We start from the raw sequence: 17,350 nt of genomic DNA on the forward strand, positions 1-17,350 counted from the left end.
ATATTAGTTTGTGGCACTTATTGCATTCGTTTGTTTCTGCACTGTACGTTGGCTCTGGTTTATGCTCTTAGATGCTTGTTTGAAGAGAGGAGATGCACTTATTACTTCTGGTGACTAGTTGTTCTCTCGAAAACCGATGTTGAATACACTTATTGTAAGTCGCTTTGGATAAAAGCGTCTGCTACATGACTGTAATGTAATGTTTGACAGAGCATCAGAGAGGAAGTGATACCTTCAGCTATGTTTGCAATGCTGTAGCGGAGGCAACACAAAAGCTCAAGTCTTAGCTAAAAAAAAAATCCAGATTCTAGTTCTATTTCGAGTCCCTCGTCAAGTCCCAAGTGAACACAGACAAGTCCTAAGTCAAGACAGGAAAGTCCTACGTCGTCGGCCAGGTTAAGACCTAATAGTCTTAATCTAAGTCCCAAGTTCAGACCAGAAGGACAACACAGGAAAGTCACTTTTCACTTCCTAAGTTAAGACATAGAAGTCCAACGTCAAGGTCTAAGCTAGGACACAACAGTTTCACGTTCAGTTCCAAGTTAAGAACTTCAAGTCCCGTAACGTGACTGGGAAGTCTCGAGTCAAATTTCAAGTCATGACCAACAAGTCCCAAATAAAGACAGAAAAGTCTAGATCCAAGTTAAACACAACAACATGCTAAACAAGGAGTACCAGGGCAAGTTCAGAGTGAAGAACTTCAAGTCATACAACAAGACTGGGAAGTTGCAAGTCAAGACCAACAAGTACCAATTAAAGGTTGCAAGACATGTCAACGTAAGAACTACAAGACTGGGAAGTTGCAAATAAGCCATAAGTTAAGATCTGGATGTCCCACGTTAAGTCCAGAGTCGAGAGAGTAAGAGAGTGAGTGAGTGAGTGAGTGAGTGAGTGAGTGAGTGAGTGAGTGAGTGAGTGAGTGAGTGAGTGAGTGAGTGAGTGAGTGAGTGAGTGAGTGAGTGAGTGAGAGAGAGAGAGATCTGAGTTAAGAGCTTCAACAGGACTAGAAAGTTGTGAGTCAAGACCAACAAGTACAAATGACCATCATCAGAGGCCTAAGGTCACAAGTCAACACAGGAAAGTCACAAGTCACTTACAACCTACAAGTCCCACGTCAAGACAGGAAAGTTGCAAGTCAGGATTCAAGTGAAGACCTTCAAGTCTTACATCAAAGATTAAAAAACAGTTGCAAAGCATGTCGAGTTAAGAACTACAAGAGCTAAAACAAGACAAGAAAGTCAGCACAGACTCAAACCAGGGAGAAACACCCTGTATGTCAACGGCAAGAATGTCTGAACACATTGACTGCAGAAAGCTGATGAATTCACTGCTCTGATGGATTCTTTAAATGCTTCTAGACATTAAAAGCACCATCTGAATATTAATACACAGTTTGAATATTTAGTTAGTGATGAGTACAGCCAGCTTTGTGCTCTTCTTCCTCTTCTGTGTAGCTTGAGCTCCACACACGGGGAAACACATCAGTCATACAAATAACAAAATAAGCAGAAAACACTCAAATATGGAGGTCGAGCCACCGGAGCTGCTCTGAATGCACGAAGGTTATCGTGAGTGCAGAGCGTCGAGTGGCGTCTTCGTACCTATGCAGTCCTGATTGTCGACGTAGTGAACCTCGTTGACTCCGAGCCCCTCCCGCTGGTACAGCTCTTGCTCCTGGAATGCAAAACGAGACATTTCTAATGAGAATCCATAACGATATCCGCGTTCGTCTAATGAGGAGGAGGACGGGGACTCTGAGGGCTTTCTAGCTCTCTAACAAAGCGCCACTCTGACCGGCGCTCTCTGCTGCTACACTTTCATGCAAAGTAAGAATGGGCGTCTTAAAGAGTCTAGTCTGTTATGTGAAGAAGAAGAAATGATACGTCTACGTCATTGTTTTCCAAAATAAGAGACGTGGAACACTGGACTGGGACGGCGTGGGGTTTCACGTCTCTAATGGTTGCTTGGGTGCTGAAGACGTCTGTAGATGAAGAGTTTCATCCAAATACGAGACACAAAGTTTACGGAAAGCAACAGAAAACTTTCTACGTCCGGTCATTTTGAAGAGAAATCATCCAGGGTTTCATCTTTAACCGGTAATCATCACAACACATACTTTCAAAAAGGGGAAACTACACCATGTTATGGGATGAAACGCTCCTTTAAAAGGTTTGATTTCATGTTTTCAGGTGTCTGAGCTTTGGAAAATGAATACTTTTCTAAGAAATGACACCTACTCTCACAGTAAGAGAAGCACTTAAAGGTCTAAATCAAAGGGTGCTTTGACTTGCGGCTGTGTGTCAGTGCTGGCTGGTGATGGGAGGAGGTTTCTGGAGGTGAACGTCAGCTCTCACCTCCTTCAGGATGCGCTCGTTGAAGAACTGCTGCAGCTTCTCGTTGCAGTAGTTGATGCAGAACTGCTCGAAGCTGTTGTGTTCAAAGTACTCTGTAGAACGGAAACAGCAGCGCAGAGTCAGTCGGAGGAACTCTGACATCACGCCATTATTTATCTAAGTGACTAAATAGGAAACATTAAGATATATATATATATTGATAAGAGGGTTCTGATGGGTACCGACCGAAGCCGGCGATGTCCAGGACGCCGATGAAGTTGGCGGAGGATTCGAAGGGGAAGCACTGGTTGGCCCTCGTCACCACGTGGTCGAACAGGCAGCTGTACACGGCCTTCGCCAGCGCGTCCCGGGCGTTGTTGGCCTGCTCCACTTTGAGCGGCACTCTGGAGACACACAGGGATGAAAGAGTGACGGGTCACATGGTGAGTTACAGAGGTAAGGAGTGTTTCTGTGTGGAATACATAGAAAACTACAGCGTTTATCAGCCAGGAGCTGTAAACGTGTCATTATCGTCAGATTTCCATCTTTCCGACGGTCTTTGAACGCTTGTGGACACGTGGAAACACATTGGATATGTAGAATGCAGTGTTTTCTTTATTGGTTCATGATGTTCTGCTGCTTTAGTGTTTTATATTCCTGTACATTTAGTATCTTTGTGTTTTAGACACCACAACAAAACGAGTGATTTGAAACATGTATTTTTGGGCTGAAGACATTGAACCCTCTTATCGGTTCTTTAGCGTCACGTCGCTAACTTAAAGATCTATAATATATATTGTGCTGCGCAACACGTTGAGCTCATTGCCTGAAATAATGAATGTAAACATGAATCTGTCTCCTTCAGTGTAAACGAAGAGGACTCGTCTGACTCTCGGAGCAGATAATTGTGTTATTGACAGCTGAAGAAAGAGAGATCGGCTGTGAGAGGTAGCGGCTATAACCTGTGTGTGTGTGTGTGTGTGTGTGTAGGTATTGTAATTGCTTCTGTGTGTGAGTGCACGGTTCAATAGCGGCAGAACAAAAAGAGGAGTGATCTGGGGGCCAGATAAAATGCAGCGCATTAATCTGCTGCGAGGCTCAAGCTTCTGCTCGGGACTTCAGCTGCAGCGCACTGAAGGACACGGCAGGAAACAACTCCCAGAGCGCCGACTCCCAACACCCACCCAGCTCCCTCCCTCCCTCCCTCCCTCCCTCCATCCATCCCTCCATCCCTCCATCCCTCCATCCATCCCTCCCTCTCTAGGTGACGCATTATCTCCTCTGCACACACCTTTTTAAGCCACATGCTACATCACTGGGAATACTGGAGCCTGATCCCTGCAGCTTTTCTAACACTTCACGCTGTGATAGGACGACCAGAAGTCCCTAAAGCTGCAATCAGGAAGTCACTTCTGCACCTGTACGCTGCCTGCAATCCCATCAGATTTATATACTATAAATATTTATATTATATTTTGGACACACAATCAAACAAAGGTTGACATAAACTAAACCACCAACAGACACATTTCACAACAAGTTAATTCTCGACTGTGACGAGTCTTATGTTGAGTCTTATTGAAGCCATTATTATTTCTACGTTTTAATAAAGTGTATTTATGACGCAAAGATTAAATGTAGATATCAAGTTGCTCTGCAAACATCGACACAATAAAAAGAACATTTCAGCAGCTAGAACCCGACTTGAAACCTCCGACTTGTCGTCCATCAACACTCCCACAGCTCCTCGCCTCCACCTCTGGCCTCTCTCTCCACCTCCATGTTTAATTCATGCCGCCGGCTCCTCCGAGCTGGAGCGCCGCCGCTAGAGGTGTTAATACGCCGCTCATTTAAAAACCAAGAGGTCAAAATGCCAGGGCAGCATAATGTCAGAACACTAATGGTACAAGTAGCCTAATATGTATTCCCCATGAGCCTCAGTGAATGTGTCTCTATCCAATTACTGCCGTCTCCTTGTGTAGGACTCAAGCTGTCCGACTGCGTCCTCAAACACACCACACGAGGACAAGTTCTACTTTAAAATGGACGTTTTCAGCTCTGAAATGTACCGAAAACATCCTGATTCTGTTCTCCTTTAACTCATCTACACGTCGGAGTTTGAGGGCACGTCCACTTGTTTTTGACATTCAACAACGTTTTAAAACGATCTGCAGAGTGGAGATTTCAAAATGACGTTCTTGTGTTTTAGTGATAAAAATAACTTCCTGTAACCTGTAAACCTCCCAGTGATCACTCCCTTTAAATGTCAATGCAGCAAATTGACTTCTCATCTTTTCTTCTAAAGTCTTTTTAAAATAAACTTCCATCTTCACAGGAAACAACTTATGACTTAGTTAGGGTTAGAAAAAGATCGTAAAATACCTAGTTAGGGTTAGAAAAAGATCGTAAAATACCTAGTTAGGTTAAGGAAAAGATCGTAAAATACCTAGTTAGGTTTAGAAAAAGATCGTATAATACTTGGGTTTAGAAAAAGATCGTTAAATACTTAGTTCGGTTAAGGAAACGATGATGAAATACTTAGTATTTCATACTCCTGAATATAACGAAGTTAGGTGTGGGTTTTTGCGTTCTTTTTTCATCGGTATAGCTACGTGTGCCGGATGAGAGCAGCCTGCGTGGGCCGATGACAGATTTCTAGAAATACAAGTAAATCTTTCAGGTAGAAAACGATCCGGACTAAATGAAGTCAGAGAAGTGTTGCTGAAACGTAGATGTGTTGAAACCACAGAAGTTACGTCTGGCGGACTAATCCCACCTCCACTCTCACCGGAGGTTAACCTCTGACCTCACTGTGATTGGCATCTCTTATTTTTTCTTTGCCCCCCCTCTCAGGTTTACCTCTCGCTCTGTTGAAATGACTCACGACACACTTTCAAGTAACTCCCTCCCCCTTTTTACTCACCCGCTTCTCCCTCATTAATCATTTCACCAGTCCAATGAATAATTGCCTTCTTCACATACGAGTGTTGTTTCATTCTGAACTGTGAACTGTTGAACTCTATTGATTCAAACAGAGAGGTGTTTCTGTTATTTAGGCTTTCCTCATTGATATCAATTGGGTGGACAAAATAATAGAAACAGTACCAGGAATGGAGAAAAAGCAAAGAGCACAATATTTTTATTTTTTTAACCAAATACGACGATATCTTAGGGATGTGTTGACGCTTTAACAAAAGATTTACGCAAGATTTTTTCTATGTACAATCATCAGTACTGTGGATATAAAGACTAAGTGGGTAAAGACACGTAATAGAAGAGCTACAACAGTCTGGTCATTTTAGAAAATGAGTTTTAAAACCAGAAAAAATAAACTTATGCCATATTACAATATTAAAATACACATAACCTTTGACAATATCTAGTATCAAATCAGGATATTGATATAATATCAAGATATTTCCCAGCAAAGAAGTAGAGGCAGTACACTGCAGGATCTCTCAGGTACTTCATGGTGATTATTGCAGCATTAAAGGACGGACTTTGTCGCAGCTTTTACAGAAATGGCACCAAAGTTTTACTTTCAGTGGAATTAAAGCTCACAGATGTTCTGCAGCTTCTGTGCAAACGTTTTATCTGATTATTGTAATGTTACTCAAATGTTTGTACTTTATGTTAATTGTTAGAAACCTGTTAAATAAAGGTGAAATGTTTCGCGCCTCTTCACCCATTCCTTGCTCCTCTCTCTCTTTTAGTCTCCTCTTCCTCACCTCCATCACACAAACAAACCAGTTTACATGGAAACCAACACGTCTAGCTGCACTTTAACGTCATGTCTGTTTCACTTTGCTGTCGTTGCACATAATTAGATTCCTGTTTGCTAAAATACACCGAGCAGAAAATACACAAATAAAGGAAACAAAAAGACAAATTAGAAATCTCTCCCTCTCTAAATCCAATCTCCCTCCCACTCTCTCCCTCTCTCCCTCTCTCTCTTTACTCGCCCTCTCTCTCAGACACACACACACACACACACACACACACACCTAACCAGCTTAAGTGATGCAGCCAGCTGGCAGCGCTCCATCACGCCGCCTCTCTACACCTACTGGTCTGGTTTCTTCCACTTTTACCAAATCAAAGCCGTAATATGTGAAATGTTTTCGTATAAATAAGATAAGACGTGTCACCGCTTGCTCGACATCTGCTGCTCTGAATGCGTGTGTGTGTGTGTGTGTGTGTGTGTGTGTGTGTGTGTGTGCGGTCTGAGAGAGAACCTCACTCAGGGAAATAAGTTTAACATGAGCAGGAACTTAAAGAGGAACTCCATCGCTGTGACGCATCACTGAGTTTCTAGGTTGGCGTTCTCTTGAGTCAGCGTTGAAGACACAAAGTGTAGATACGAAGTGACGTCACTCGTTGGTTTGAGGACGTTTTGAAGCCTAACGTTCTGTATTTTGGACACTTTTCAGAACCGGAAGTTGCCGTCTGGTTGAAAAATAATCGCCTCCTCGACGTCCCACCAGTCATAAGTCTCGGCGTTTTGTCAGTGATCAATGATCAGTGATCAGTGATGATTGACAGCTCTCTCTCCTCCAATCAGACGTCGGCATAATGAACCCTGATTACAGCCGATTGGATGAACTCGCCGCTCTGCGTTGCTCGTCTTTACTACAAGTTCTACAAATGTCTCCAGATCTAGTCGAGCAGTTTTAGTCGTGCGGAGTATTATGAATTATGAATCTCTTTAGATATGTATTTGACCAGTCCTACTTTTATATTCACACTGTCGTGATCAAAGTGAAATAGTTTGCACTAAATTACACCAAGTATTAACATCACTGCTAACACAGCAGTTAAGATGAAGGCTGCTCCTCCCATGAACTCAGATGCATTGTGCAGCTTCCCTTCAGTCCTCCTCCAGCCTGAAGGGGATGAACATGTTGGAAGACATTCTCTTTTCTTTTTTTTCCCTTCCATCCCTTCAACCATCTGCCATCACCAGAAAGTCTGCCACCGCCTCCTCCTTCTGCAAAGAGGATCTTTTGCTTTCTCAGTCAAAAGGTTTTTCTTTTTTTGGCTTTAATGGAGAGAATAAACAAGTTGGAAGCGATTATTCCCATCAGCTTTTCTTTCCTTCCACCATCTGCCACCAGCAGAGAGCCCGACAGCTCCGTCTGCTCTGGACGAACAGCGACCTCTCCGGCTCTGAAGAAGCACTCCTGCTGATCTTCGTCCACATCCGACCTGCTGGATCTCCATTTAAAAATGCAGTGCGGAGGATTTTCAGAAGGAGCATCCAACGGTTCTCTTCTTTGTTGTCTGTCCGTGTGTTGGCACTCACTCACAGACTCCTGCATCAGTAATCCAACATCCAGAGGTGATTTATTCTGGGCTTTACAGATCAGGAGCTGCAACAGGCTGACAGCTGATGCTTTTGTTTTGTTTCTATCGTTATATATACCGAGACGTACAGACGGGGAGAGGAACCTGAACAACAGCAGTGAGCGGAGGGATGCCAGACACATGTCCGTTTACAGAGTGTGTACCTGACAGACAAAGACGAGGGGAGAGCAGCTTTTAATTCCTCTGCTCCGCGGATGAGCGAGGAGAAATAAACATTAGCGTGGGAGGTTGTTTTTTTTGTTTTTTTAAATGGAGGCGGGTGGCTTGGCATTCAGACGGCGCGCGCTGAGGCCGAGCTGCCAGCGGAACAATCGCAGGCTTTAGAGCGACAGGGTTCAGGCTGAAGGGAGCACGGGGTGTTCGTCTGTTGGTGTCTCGAGCCGACAGGCTGCTGCAAGAAAACACCGTTGGTCTCTAAAGCTAATGTCCTCGTTCATGACAACCGAACAAAGGTCGACTTTTCATAAAACTCACCTGTTTAAATTATACTGAGGCTCAAAGTCACAGAGAATATGTCCATATTTTATACAGTTTATGACAGCGCCCACCCTCAGGCCCACCCTCAGGCCCACCCTCAGGCCCACCCTCAGGCCCACCCTCAGGCCCACCCTCAGGCCCACCCTCAGGCCCACCCTCAGGTCTGTCAGCACAGATGACGTTGTTCGCGCTGTTCGCACTGTAAGCCGGCACTGTTCACTCCGTTTGCACTGTTAGCGTTGTTCACGCTATTTGCACTATTCCTGCTGTTCGCACACGCTGCATTAAATTGAAGTACTCTTACAATGATTGGCTGCAGGAAAAAACATGCAAATGCTAATATTTTTCAGATCTGGGCACAAAGAATTGATTGCAGGTATCGTTTGACTGGAGAAGTATTAATACTACTTGATACTGGCTTATTTTTTGTTTTTTTATCAGCCAAATTTAGTAAAAATATTGATTGATCAGTAAGATGTTTTACATTCCACCACTGGTTTTGTCCGACCAACATAAGAAAACGCAGTAATATATTCCATCTAGAGACCCACAACAGAATATTCCTGCATTTCTGTCCTCACCTGAACTACTCACGAGAGTCAAACTAAACTCCTGAATATGAGCATTATTTTCTCATCACTGCCTGCTGGTCTCTGCCCTCCCGTCTCATCATCTTCATCACCCTGAGGATTAAGTTATTAGCTGCATTGAACCTTTCAGAAAATAGCAGCGCCGTCTGAGGGGGCGGGGTGGGGGGTGGGGTGGGGGGGGGGGGGGTAGGTGTCTGTTCGCTCCACTCAGAGCCCGAGGTTCCTTTTAATACCTGAAGCTCTCCCTCGGCGTTGAGCACTGAGCGGTTAGAAATGGAATAATGCTTTCATCTTGTTACGCTGGATTGGTAAAAGCTGTGAATGCTCCGAGCTGCCCGTCCGGTTCTAGACGATTCATTTATTGGCTCCGCAGTTTGTGTCGGTCTTTCTCTGAGGCAGAGTCACGCAGGTGTTCACCTGGTTCAAAACTAATCCCTTCACAAAAGTCACCGGTGGCATTTTACTCCTGATCCTTATCAGGAGTAAAATGTATTGTTACGCTTAGTAGTCAACTTGAGGGGGGGCGCCATCCCCCTCATTAACCTCAGCCTACCTCTCCATCCCCCATATGTTAGTCTAGTCAAGTGGTTCCCAAACAGGCGGCAACCTCCGGTTCTGCCGAGTGAAGCCAAAGCTTCATGTGTTAAAGTTAAAGTAAAAAAGTAAAGCAAAAAAGGCTGTGAACCACTGACGCCCGAGTCATTGATCCTGTATCTGATTGAGGTGTGTGCTGGTTTGACTCTGAAGTGAAACATCAGCAGCATATTCATGAGTCCAGTGAGCTGTCCGTGGTGCTGAAGCAGCACACAGATCTGTAATCGAGGCTTTTTCTCTGATTCTCGACCTTCAGTCAGTTTCAGTTTAGAGAGCTGTTGGATGACGTACGTTTGTAGTCCAACAGGAAGTTAACGTCACTGGTTCCCTCCACAACAAAAGCCAATAAGATTCTTCTATTGCATGTTGGACTATTTAGAGAAGTTAAAGATGGAACTAATAACGTCCTCGTCACTGTTGAACCCTTCAAGAACGTAAACGCTTTGTGCTGAAGCGGAGCTGAAGTTTGACATTGTTGCTCAGCCAGCCATGTTTTTCAGTTGGGGGGGAAAAAGTCTTTATTTACCCAGAATTCATAGCAAATGTGTCCTAATGAAGATACTCAACAAGAAGATCTACTTTAATCTAAGTATTTACAGAGTATATGTATACGTTTAGGTCCAGACTTGCTTGGCAGCATTCAGACTTCTTTACTTCTCATCTGTAAACTATTATTATTATTATTATTATTATTACGCTACGTTGCTGTTCTTCTCCTTTCCTGTAGGTGGCGCAGATTGGGCAGGAAATGTTTTTAAAAAGCTGGAATCTACTTCTAATCTTAAATCAAGTAATAAATCAAAGGTGACCAGTAGGACTCGTTTCCAAGAGTTTAGCACCTTCGTTAACTAAAACATGAAATGATATAAAGATAAGAGCACTGAGCGATAAATAACACAAACACACATTATTCAGAGTGTTTTGTTGCAGCAGACATAAACGCCATATGTTCGCCAACATGTACATGACATGTAGATTAGGCCTCTCACAGGTTAGCATGTGGTGCTATCAGTAGCTGGAGAATGCTAACGTTAAGTACACAAACATGAAGCGGGCTAGTGGAGGAGAAACCAGCTGGTGTCCTTGTTTTAGACACAGGAAGTGTCCAAAAGATGAATAAATAAATATATATATTCAGAACCTTCCACTGACAGATTTACATTCCAGCACCCCCCCCCCCCCCCCCCTCTTCTCCCGATAAATTGTGCTTTTATTCACCTCGCCTTTCTAAATAAGGTCCATTAATAATAACAGAGGAGGATGTTTTCCATCAGCGTAATTTGTGATCCTTTTGTGGAGGCAGCCGACCACAAAGGTCACCTCCAGAGAGAGAGAGAGGGAGAGCGAGAGAGAGAGAGGGAGAGCGAGAGCGAGAGCGAGAGAGCGAGCGAGAGAGCGAGAGAGAGAGAGAGAGAGAGAGAGAGAGGCGGTAAACAGGAGGCTGAAGTGTGAGTATGTGTTGGTATGTTTGACTACTTCTTATACGTTTCTTCTTTATATGCTGTGCTGTCTCTGTGTGTCTGCAGAACACTCTGAGGATCAAACGGTTAGCTTTCATATTTACATTACAGGAATAATTCTGGGTTTCTTCTGCTGCCGGGAAAAATGTATTCAAGTGACGCTTTGAGCAGGAAGTGATGATGGTGATATTATATGAACGCATGCAAATCCATCTTCTTTAAAGAAGTCATGACCGTTATTATGAGAAAGCTGGTTTGTGTTCCCGATACATCAGGAGAATATTGGTACGATTTTATGTATGACGACATTTTACACTGTTCTCACCTAAAGTATCAGGAGCTGCAGATCACATGGACAGATTGTGTTATATAAACATACATACACATACACACATATATATATATACACATATATACACATACATACATACACATACACACATATATATATATACACATATATACACATATATATATATACACATATATACACATATATATATATACACATATATACACATATATATATATACACATATATACACATACATACATACACATACACACATATATATATATACACATATATACACATATATATATATACACATATATATACACATATATATATATACACATATATACACATATATATATATACACATATATACACATACATACATACACATACACACATATATATATATACACATATATACACATATATATATATACACATACATATATACACATATATATATATACACATATATACACATACATACATACACATACACACATATATATATATATACATATATACACATATATATATATACACATACATATATACACATATATATATATACACATATATACACATACATACATACACATACACACATATATATATATACACATATATACACATATATATATATACACATATATACACATATATATATATACACATATATATACACATATATATATATACACATACATACACATATACATACATACACATAAACATACATACATACATACACATATATATATATATACACATACATACATACATACATATACATACATACACATATATATATACACACATACATATACATACATACAGTATGTTCTACCTGGATGATAAGCTCATTACAGACTAAATCTCCCATAATACACAATTTGACCTTTCTGGTTTGTTATGTGCAAAGATACAGCAGTGAATGTTTGAGGCATTGAGTGTGTGTGTGTGTGTGTGTGTGTGTGTGTGTGTGTGTGTGTGTGTGTGTGTGTGTGTGTGTGTGTGTGTGTGTGTGTGTGTGTGTCTTACTTGATGACCGTTCCTTTGGCGCCCCCTGCCGTGGTGAGCATGACCCTGGAGGTGAGGCTGACTCTCAGGTCCTCCTCCTCGAGGCCCAGCAGCTCGGCGCAGTGCTCCAGCGCCTGACTCGACTGGTTCTTGATGGTGCAGCCACCTGGAAGACACGGAGGAGGGCAGAACGTGAGCCCACCATGACCAACCAGCACTAGGAGGTCGGACCGGTCCGGATCCCAAACACTACAGCTGCTGCTTTCACTGACAGACCACACATCAAACACTGGGAGCTTTTAACTCTTCCATCAGAAACAGCAGCAGAAACTAAGCTTAGAATTGTGATATTTCATCAAAAACATTTTATTCTACACGTCTCATTTAATATCTTGCCTCAAATAACCGTTTCCTTTAGACAGATTGTGTAAAAACATTAAAGTGTGAGCTCCTCAGTGAAACTATGACGTCATGATTGATTCATCTGAGACCAACAGTCATGTGACAACAAGGAGGAGAAACTCTGACTGAACTACGGGAAGTGAACACAGAGAGGAGAGCAGAGAGGGGAGAGAGGAGAGAGGAGAGGAGAGCAGAGAGGAGAGAGGAGAGAGGAGAGAGAAGGGGAGAGAGAGGAGAGCAGAGAGGGGAGAGGCGAGAGAGAGGAGTAGAGGCTGAAACGTGTGAATAGTTGAATATTTATAACACGTGGAACTTCTGTATTTTAAAGTCTCTGTATAAAAAGGCGTATCTCTGATTGAGCTCTGAACTAGAGGCGTTCGTTCCTCTTGTGGCCCAGAAATACAAATAAATGTTCCTGAAGAGCTCCCTGAAATCAGAGCCTCCAGAGACCTCAGACTCCGGATGATTGCCTCCTCTGGCTGAAGGCGCTCCGCTCGCTTTACTGTAAAACACGCCTCAGCATCGGCTCCCGCTGCGACAACCAGTTCGTTAAATAGGCGCCCCGCCGGGCCCCCTCTTCCACCCCCGCGCAGAGCAAAGAAACGAGGGCGGAGGAGCCGAGAGCTCGGGAACTCCACGGCTGAAGTTCAAAGCCTCCGTAGATCTCCATGAAGCCGAGCCTCCCTGGAGGGGTTCACTCGGAGAAAACCCGCTTAGCAAAATGAGGCGTGAGATGAGGGAGGAGCCACTTGACATGCAGATAATAGAACACTTGAATAATTTGTGTTTCTAATTATGTAATTAATGAATATAAATCCAAGCCATAAGTTGCCTGTAATGATTCCTTTGGGTTTTAATTAAAAACAAATCCGAAAGGTCGACGAGGGAAACCGACGCCACAATTTTAGAGAGCAATTCGTCGTGAGGCTCAGGGGGGGGGGGGGAATATTACAGCCATCAATCAAAAGTGCAGAAGTCTTGAGGGAAGAGATCAAAAATGGCGTCTGCCTTTCAGGAGCCTGATGTGGAGCCCGAGAGACGGATGGTTTCTGATACGGCAGCAATCACAGAGCCCTGCAGGCTGCATCACTGACGATGAGCTTCCTCGTCGCAGCGCTGGTCTTCCTCGTCGCAGCGCTGGTCTCTGGTCTCACACGGACAGCAGGAGGTTTACAGTCACTCTGATCAGGTGGGACCAGCGACTCCATTTCCACCAAAGAGCTTCGGTTTGTCAGCAGGATTACGGGAAAAACCACCGCTGAGATGTTTCATGTGACTTGGTGGAAAGATGTAGCGAGTTTAAACACTGATTGGTTGTTTACAATGAAACATGACCACAGACTAGAAACACAAGTTCTACTGAGTCAGTAACACTTTATTTACACTCTGATGGCTAACGGTAGACCGTGTCATTGATCTGAGGTTCACATGCGTGGACACCGTGTGTGATTCCAGGTGTTTCCCGCTCACCTGAAGTGCTTCCAGCCTCCTCAAAGTCGATGTTTCCGAGGTGCAGCACTCCGGCCACCACCCTGAACAGGTCCAGCTTCTCCGTGTCGTCCAGGCCGATCTTCTTCATCGCCACCGACATCCTGTTGAAGTCGACGTGGTCGTCCAGCAGCGGGTCCTTCAGGGGCCCCGACTTCATGTGCTGAAGAAGAAGAAGAGGAAGAAGAAGAGGAAGAAGAGAGTTACCGACCGATGCTTCAGCCTTCACTCACTAAATAAGAGCTTCCTTCCTTCTGACGCAGCAGCTACATCCTATTAAAACATCAGACTTTCATCCTTCATTTCTTCACCTCCTACCAAACTCTTCAATATTTATCCTTCTTCCTCTTGTTCTTCCTTTCTCACTTCTTCCCTTCTATCCTTTCCCTACATGTTTCCTCACTTATGCCCTTCTGTCTTTGCTTCTTTCCCTCCTTCACTCTTATCTTTACATACTTATTCTTTTATTCCCTTCCTTCTTAATTTGTTAATATTTCCTTCTCTATTTATATTGATTTAGTCTTTCTTGACTGTTGCAGTATTTTTCTATCTTTTATTATCTCTTACTATGTTTATTGTTATGTTCATAAACAATAACCCAACATGTGGAAACCCTCCTGGCAATGAACCCGTTTGTATTTCATATAAATCAATATTTCTCGTGCGCTTGTTCTGACTTCTTCTGCCCCCTGGTGGCCAAATGTAGTAATGCAGCTTTAATGTTGTTCTGGCTGGTTGCTTATGAAATACTGCACTTCAATGAAGAAAATGTAATACTTGTATATTAATAGTCTGCCTCACAAGGTATGAGTTGATGAAGACAGACGAAGAGGATATTTGGCTGTTATTTGGCTAAATTAGTTGAATTTAGAGAGAAATAAACTGGTAATTCCACCTTAAATCACTGAAACTGTAATGTTGTAAAAGCATTTATCTGATGAGGCTGCAGGAAAATAAAGCAGATGTTTCAGCTAACAGACGTTACGTCTTGTGAGGAGACGTTTACCGAGAACATAACAACGAGAGACGGAGGCGACCGGCTGTAAATCAAAAGGTACAAACTGAACTGCACACGAGAGGAAAGCAGCGAGCAGAAAACCAGTAGCCGGAGGCAGTAAATCTGAGCTGAATCTGCTGAGTCAGGTTTTAAGTAGACGCTAATGTTGTTTAAGAGAGCGATTGTTTCCTTTGTTACGGCCCGGAGGGGCGATGACGGGTCGGGCTAGAAACTAAGATTGAGACAGAAAAACAAACAGGATACAAGAAGAAACTGCAGCTACAAAAAAAGGCCGATGGTCTTCACTGGACAATAAACTGTTTAAAGTTAATGAACCGGATTAAACATCTGCACTCGCAAGAGAAAGAGAAGAAGAAAACGGTACCGACTGACGGAGACGTTGTTCTGGAAAAGAGAGAAACCGTGTTCGAGCATTTCATTCTACATAATCAGAACAATCCGTCTGAATAAACTCACTCTCTCTCAAAACAATCTTTGATTGAAGAGAGACAGTTAAATCTTTCAGGTGTTTCAGGCTAGCGCTCTTATTTTGAAATATCTAAACTCTTCTGAGCTTCGTGCTCGGTTACTTGAGTCAAAGACGAGGAAGTTATTCATGTGGCGCATTTTCTTTAAGAGTGGGGATATAAAAGTAAATGAAAAAATGTAATAATATTTCGTATTATAAAGTAAAAGTGACTTTTACTTGTTTTCTGCTCAATTATCTGAGTTAATTCTGATCAAACCGCTGCTCCAGCTTAACACTGAAGCAGTGAAACGCGCCAGAGGCCGATGTTCACTCTGTTTCACATGGAGGTTTATTTATGGATCATAACTCAGAAGAACCGACGATGCTTCAGGTTCTCTCTTGTGAAGAACTACTGCTTCTCTGTTTCATTACGAGCTGTTTGAACATTTTAAAGGCACTAACTTGGCCTCTAGAGATGTTTGATGGGCATGTTTCTTTACTTTGTGACATTTTATAGACGTTTATGAAAAATAATAACACTGAACGTAGTTATTGGTTTAAACCCCAAAGCACCGTATCAAATGATCGCATTTGATCATTTGATTTATGACTTTTATAATATATTAGTTATTATTCAAGAATATTGAATAAGAATATATTTATTCTTACTCTGTTCTTATTAAACCAGGACTAGATTGTTTGATCAGAGCAGTGAGCTCGTTGGTTTCTTTCCTTCTGTTGGTATTTCCTCTCATCGATGTTTTGTTAAAGTCTTTTAATAACTCCAATAGAGCGACTTGAAAAGCTCCACATTGCTCCAATAACTGTTACTTAAACATCACCGAACAAAACAGCACAAACCTATTTAAACGTTGTCCGTCTCTGCGGTTCAGAAGGAGAACAGAAGATGAACTTTACCTCTGAGCTCTTGCGGTTCTGCAGCACCTGCTTGTCTGTGTCTTTGGAGGCGAAGAAGCGAGTGCATCCTCTGTTCAGGTACTGCAACACAAACAAGAGACGGGCCGGAGATGAGCAGCACGTCAGAGAACAAAGAGAACAAACATGTAACCGTCAAACTTTTGAAATGTGAATCGGCTGGTTTCCAACTGGTTTGGAGCAAATAAACTAAATAACTAATCATAATGATGTTTACATGAGACATGTTTAATCCTGAATGATATTTGTTGCATGTAAACGTTGAGTTTGAGAGTCTCTTGTATGTGTGCGAGTCTAGAGATAACTAGAATCCCTCCACGTCTCACGATTCATCTCAATAATTAAATTAAGATTTGCACACAAAGGAAAAAGCAATTGATTCAGTTTTTGTTAATGTCTTCCCAACAGCTGTCCTCCACCGACAGGGGGGGGGGGGGGGGGGGGGGGGTCAGGCCGAGCAGATTGACATAAACAAGAAGTTTCATTACAGGAGGAACGGGGACGACTCAGACGGGACACATTCTCCATTTTGTTCCTCCAAACGTCAGAGAGAAATACTGTCGTATGGTGTTTAATGTGTCACTTTCATCTGTCCTCATCTCCTCCTCTCCTCACATCTTTGTCCTTCATCCTTTCCTCTTACTTTTCTTTCTTTACTTGTTTGTCCTGCATTCCTTTGTCATTTGGGACCACAGACTGTTCACAAGAAGTGGACGTAGTCGTCGTGATGTCTGTCATTGGTTTGTGGACTAAAGTTTTGAAGCATCGAGTCCGCCGTCGCCATCTTGTTTTTTTGCAACCAGTGAACAGGAAGTGACCACATATGGACTGAGGAGGAGTGACGTAGAGACGCCGTATACGTCTCTGGTAGAGACCTGTCAATCACCGTGTAGCCCCGCCCTAAAGCATCCCCTGCTTTATG

At 42.8% G+C, this 17,350-nt stretch overlaps 1 protein-coding gene across 3 annotated transcripts in view; it reads right to left on the reverse strand.

Moving 5' to 3' along the window:
• Window positions 1-17,350, reverse strand: part of LOC142942256 (unconventional myosin-VI-like) — a 95,379-nt gene that overhangs the window by 48,327 nt on the left and 29,702 nt on the right. For all 3 annotated transcript variants that reach the window (XM_076084514.1, XM_076084516.1, XM_076084515.1), the window contains exons 10-15: window positions 16,411-16,491; window positions 14,009-14,189; window positions 12,158-12,302; window positions 2,580-2,737; window positions 2,355-2,446; window positions 1,602-1,674 (exon numbers count right to left, since the gene is read on the reverse strand). In XM_076084514.1, coding sequence (XP_075940629.1) covers window positions 1,602-1,674; window positions 2,355-2,446; window positions 2,580-2,737; window positions 12,158-12,302; window positions 14,009-14,189; window positions 16,411-16,491 — 730 coding nt within the window. The remainder of the gene's footprint in view (window positions 1-1,601; window positions 1,675-2,354; window positions 2,447-2,579; window positions 2,738-12,157; window positions 12,303-14,008; window positions 14,190-16,410; window positions 16,492-17,350) is intronic.

This window comes from Anarhichas minor, unplaced genomic scaffold (genome assembly GCF_050575085.1).
Source record: "Anarhichas minor isolate MPS153535 unplaced genomic scaffold, ASM5057508v1 ptg000136l, whole genome shotgun sequence".
In the NCBI taxonomy this organism is placed as follows: Eukaryota; Metazoa; Chordata; class Actinopteri; order Perciformes; family Anarhichadidae; genus Anarhichas; species Anarhichas minor.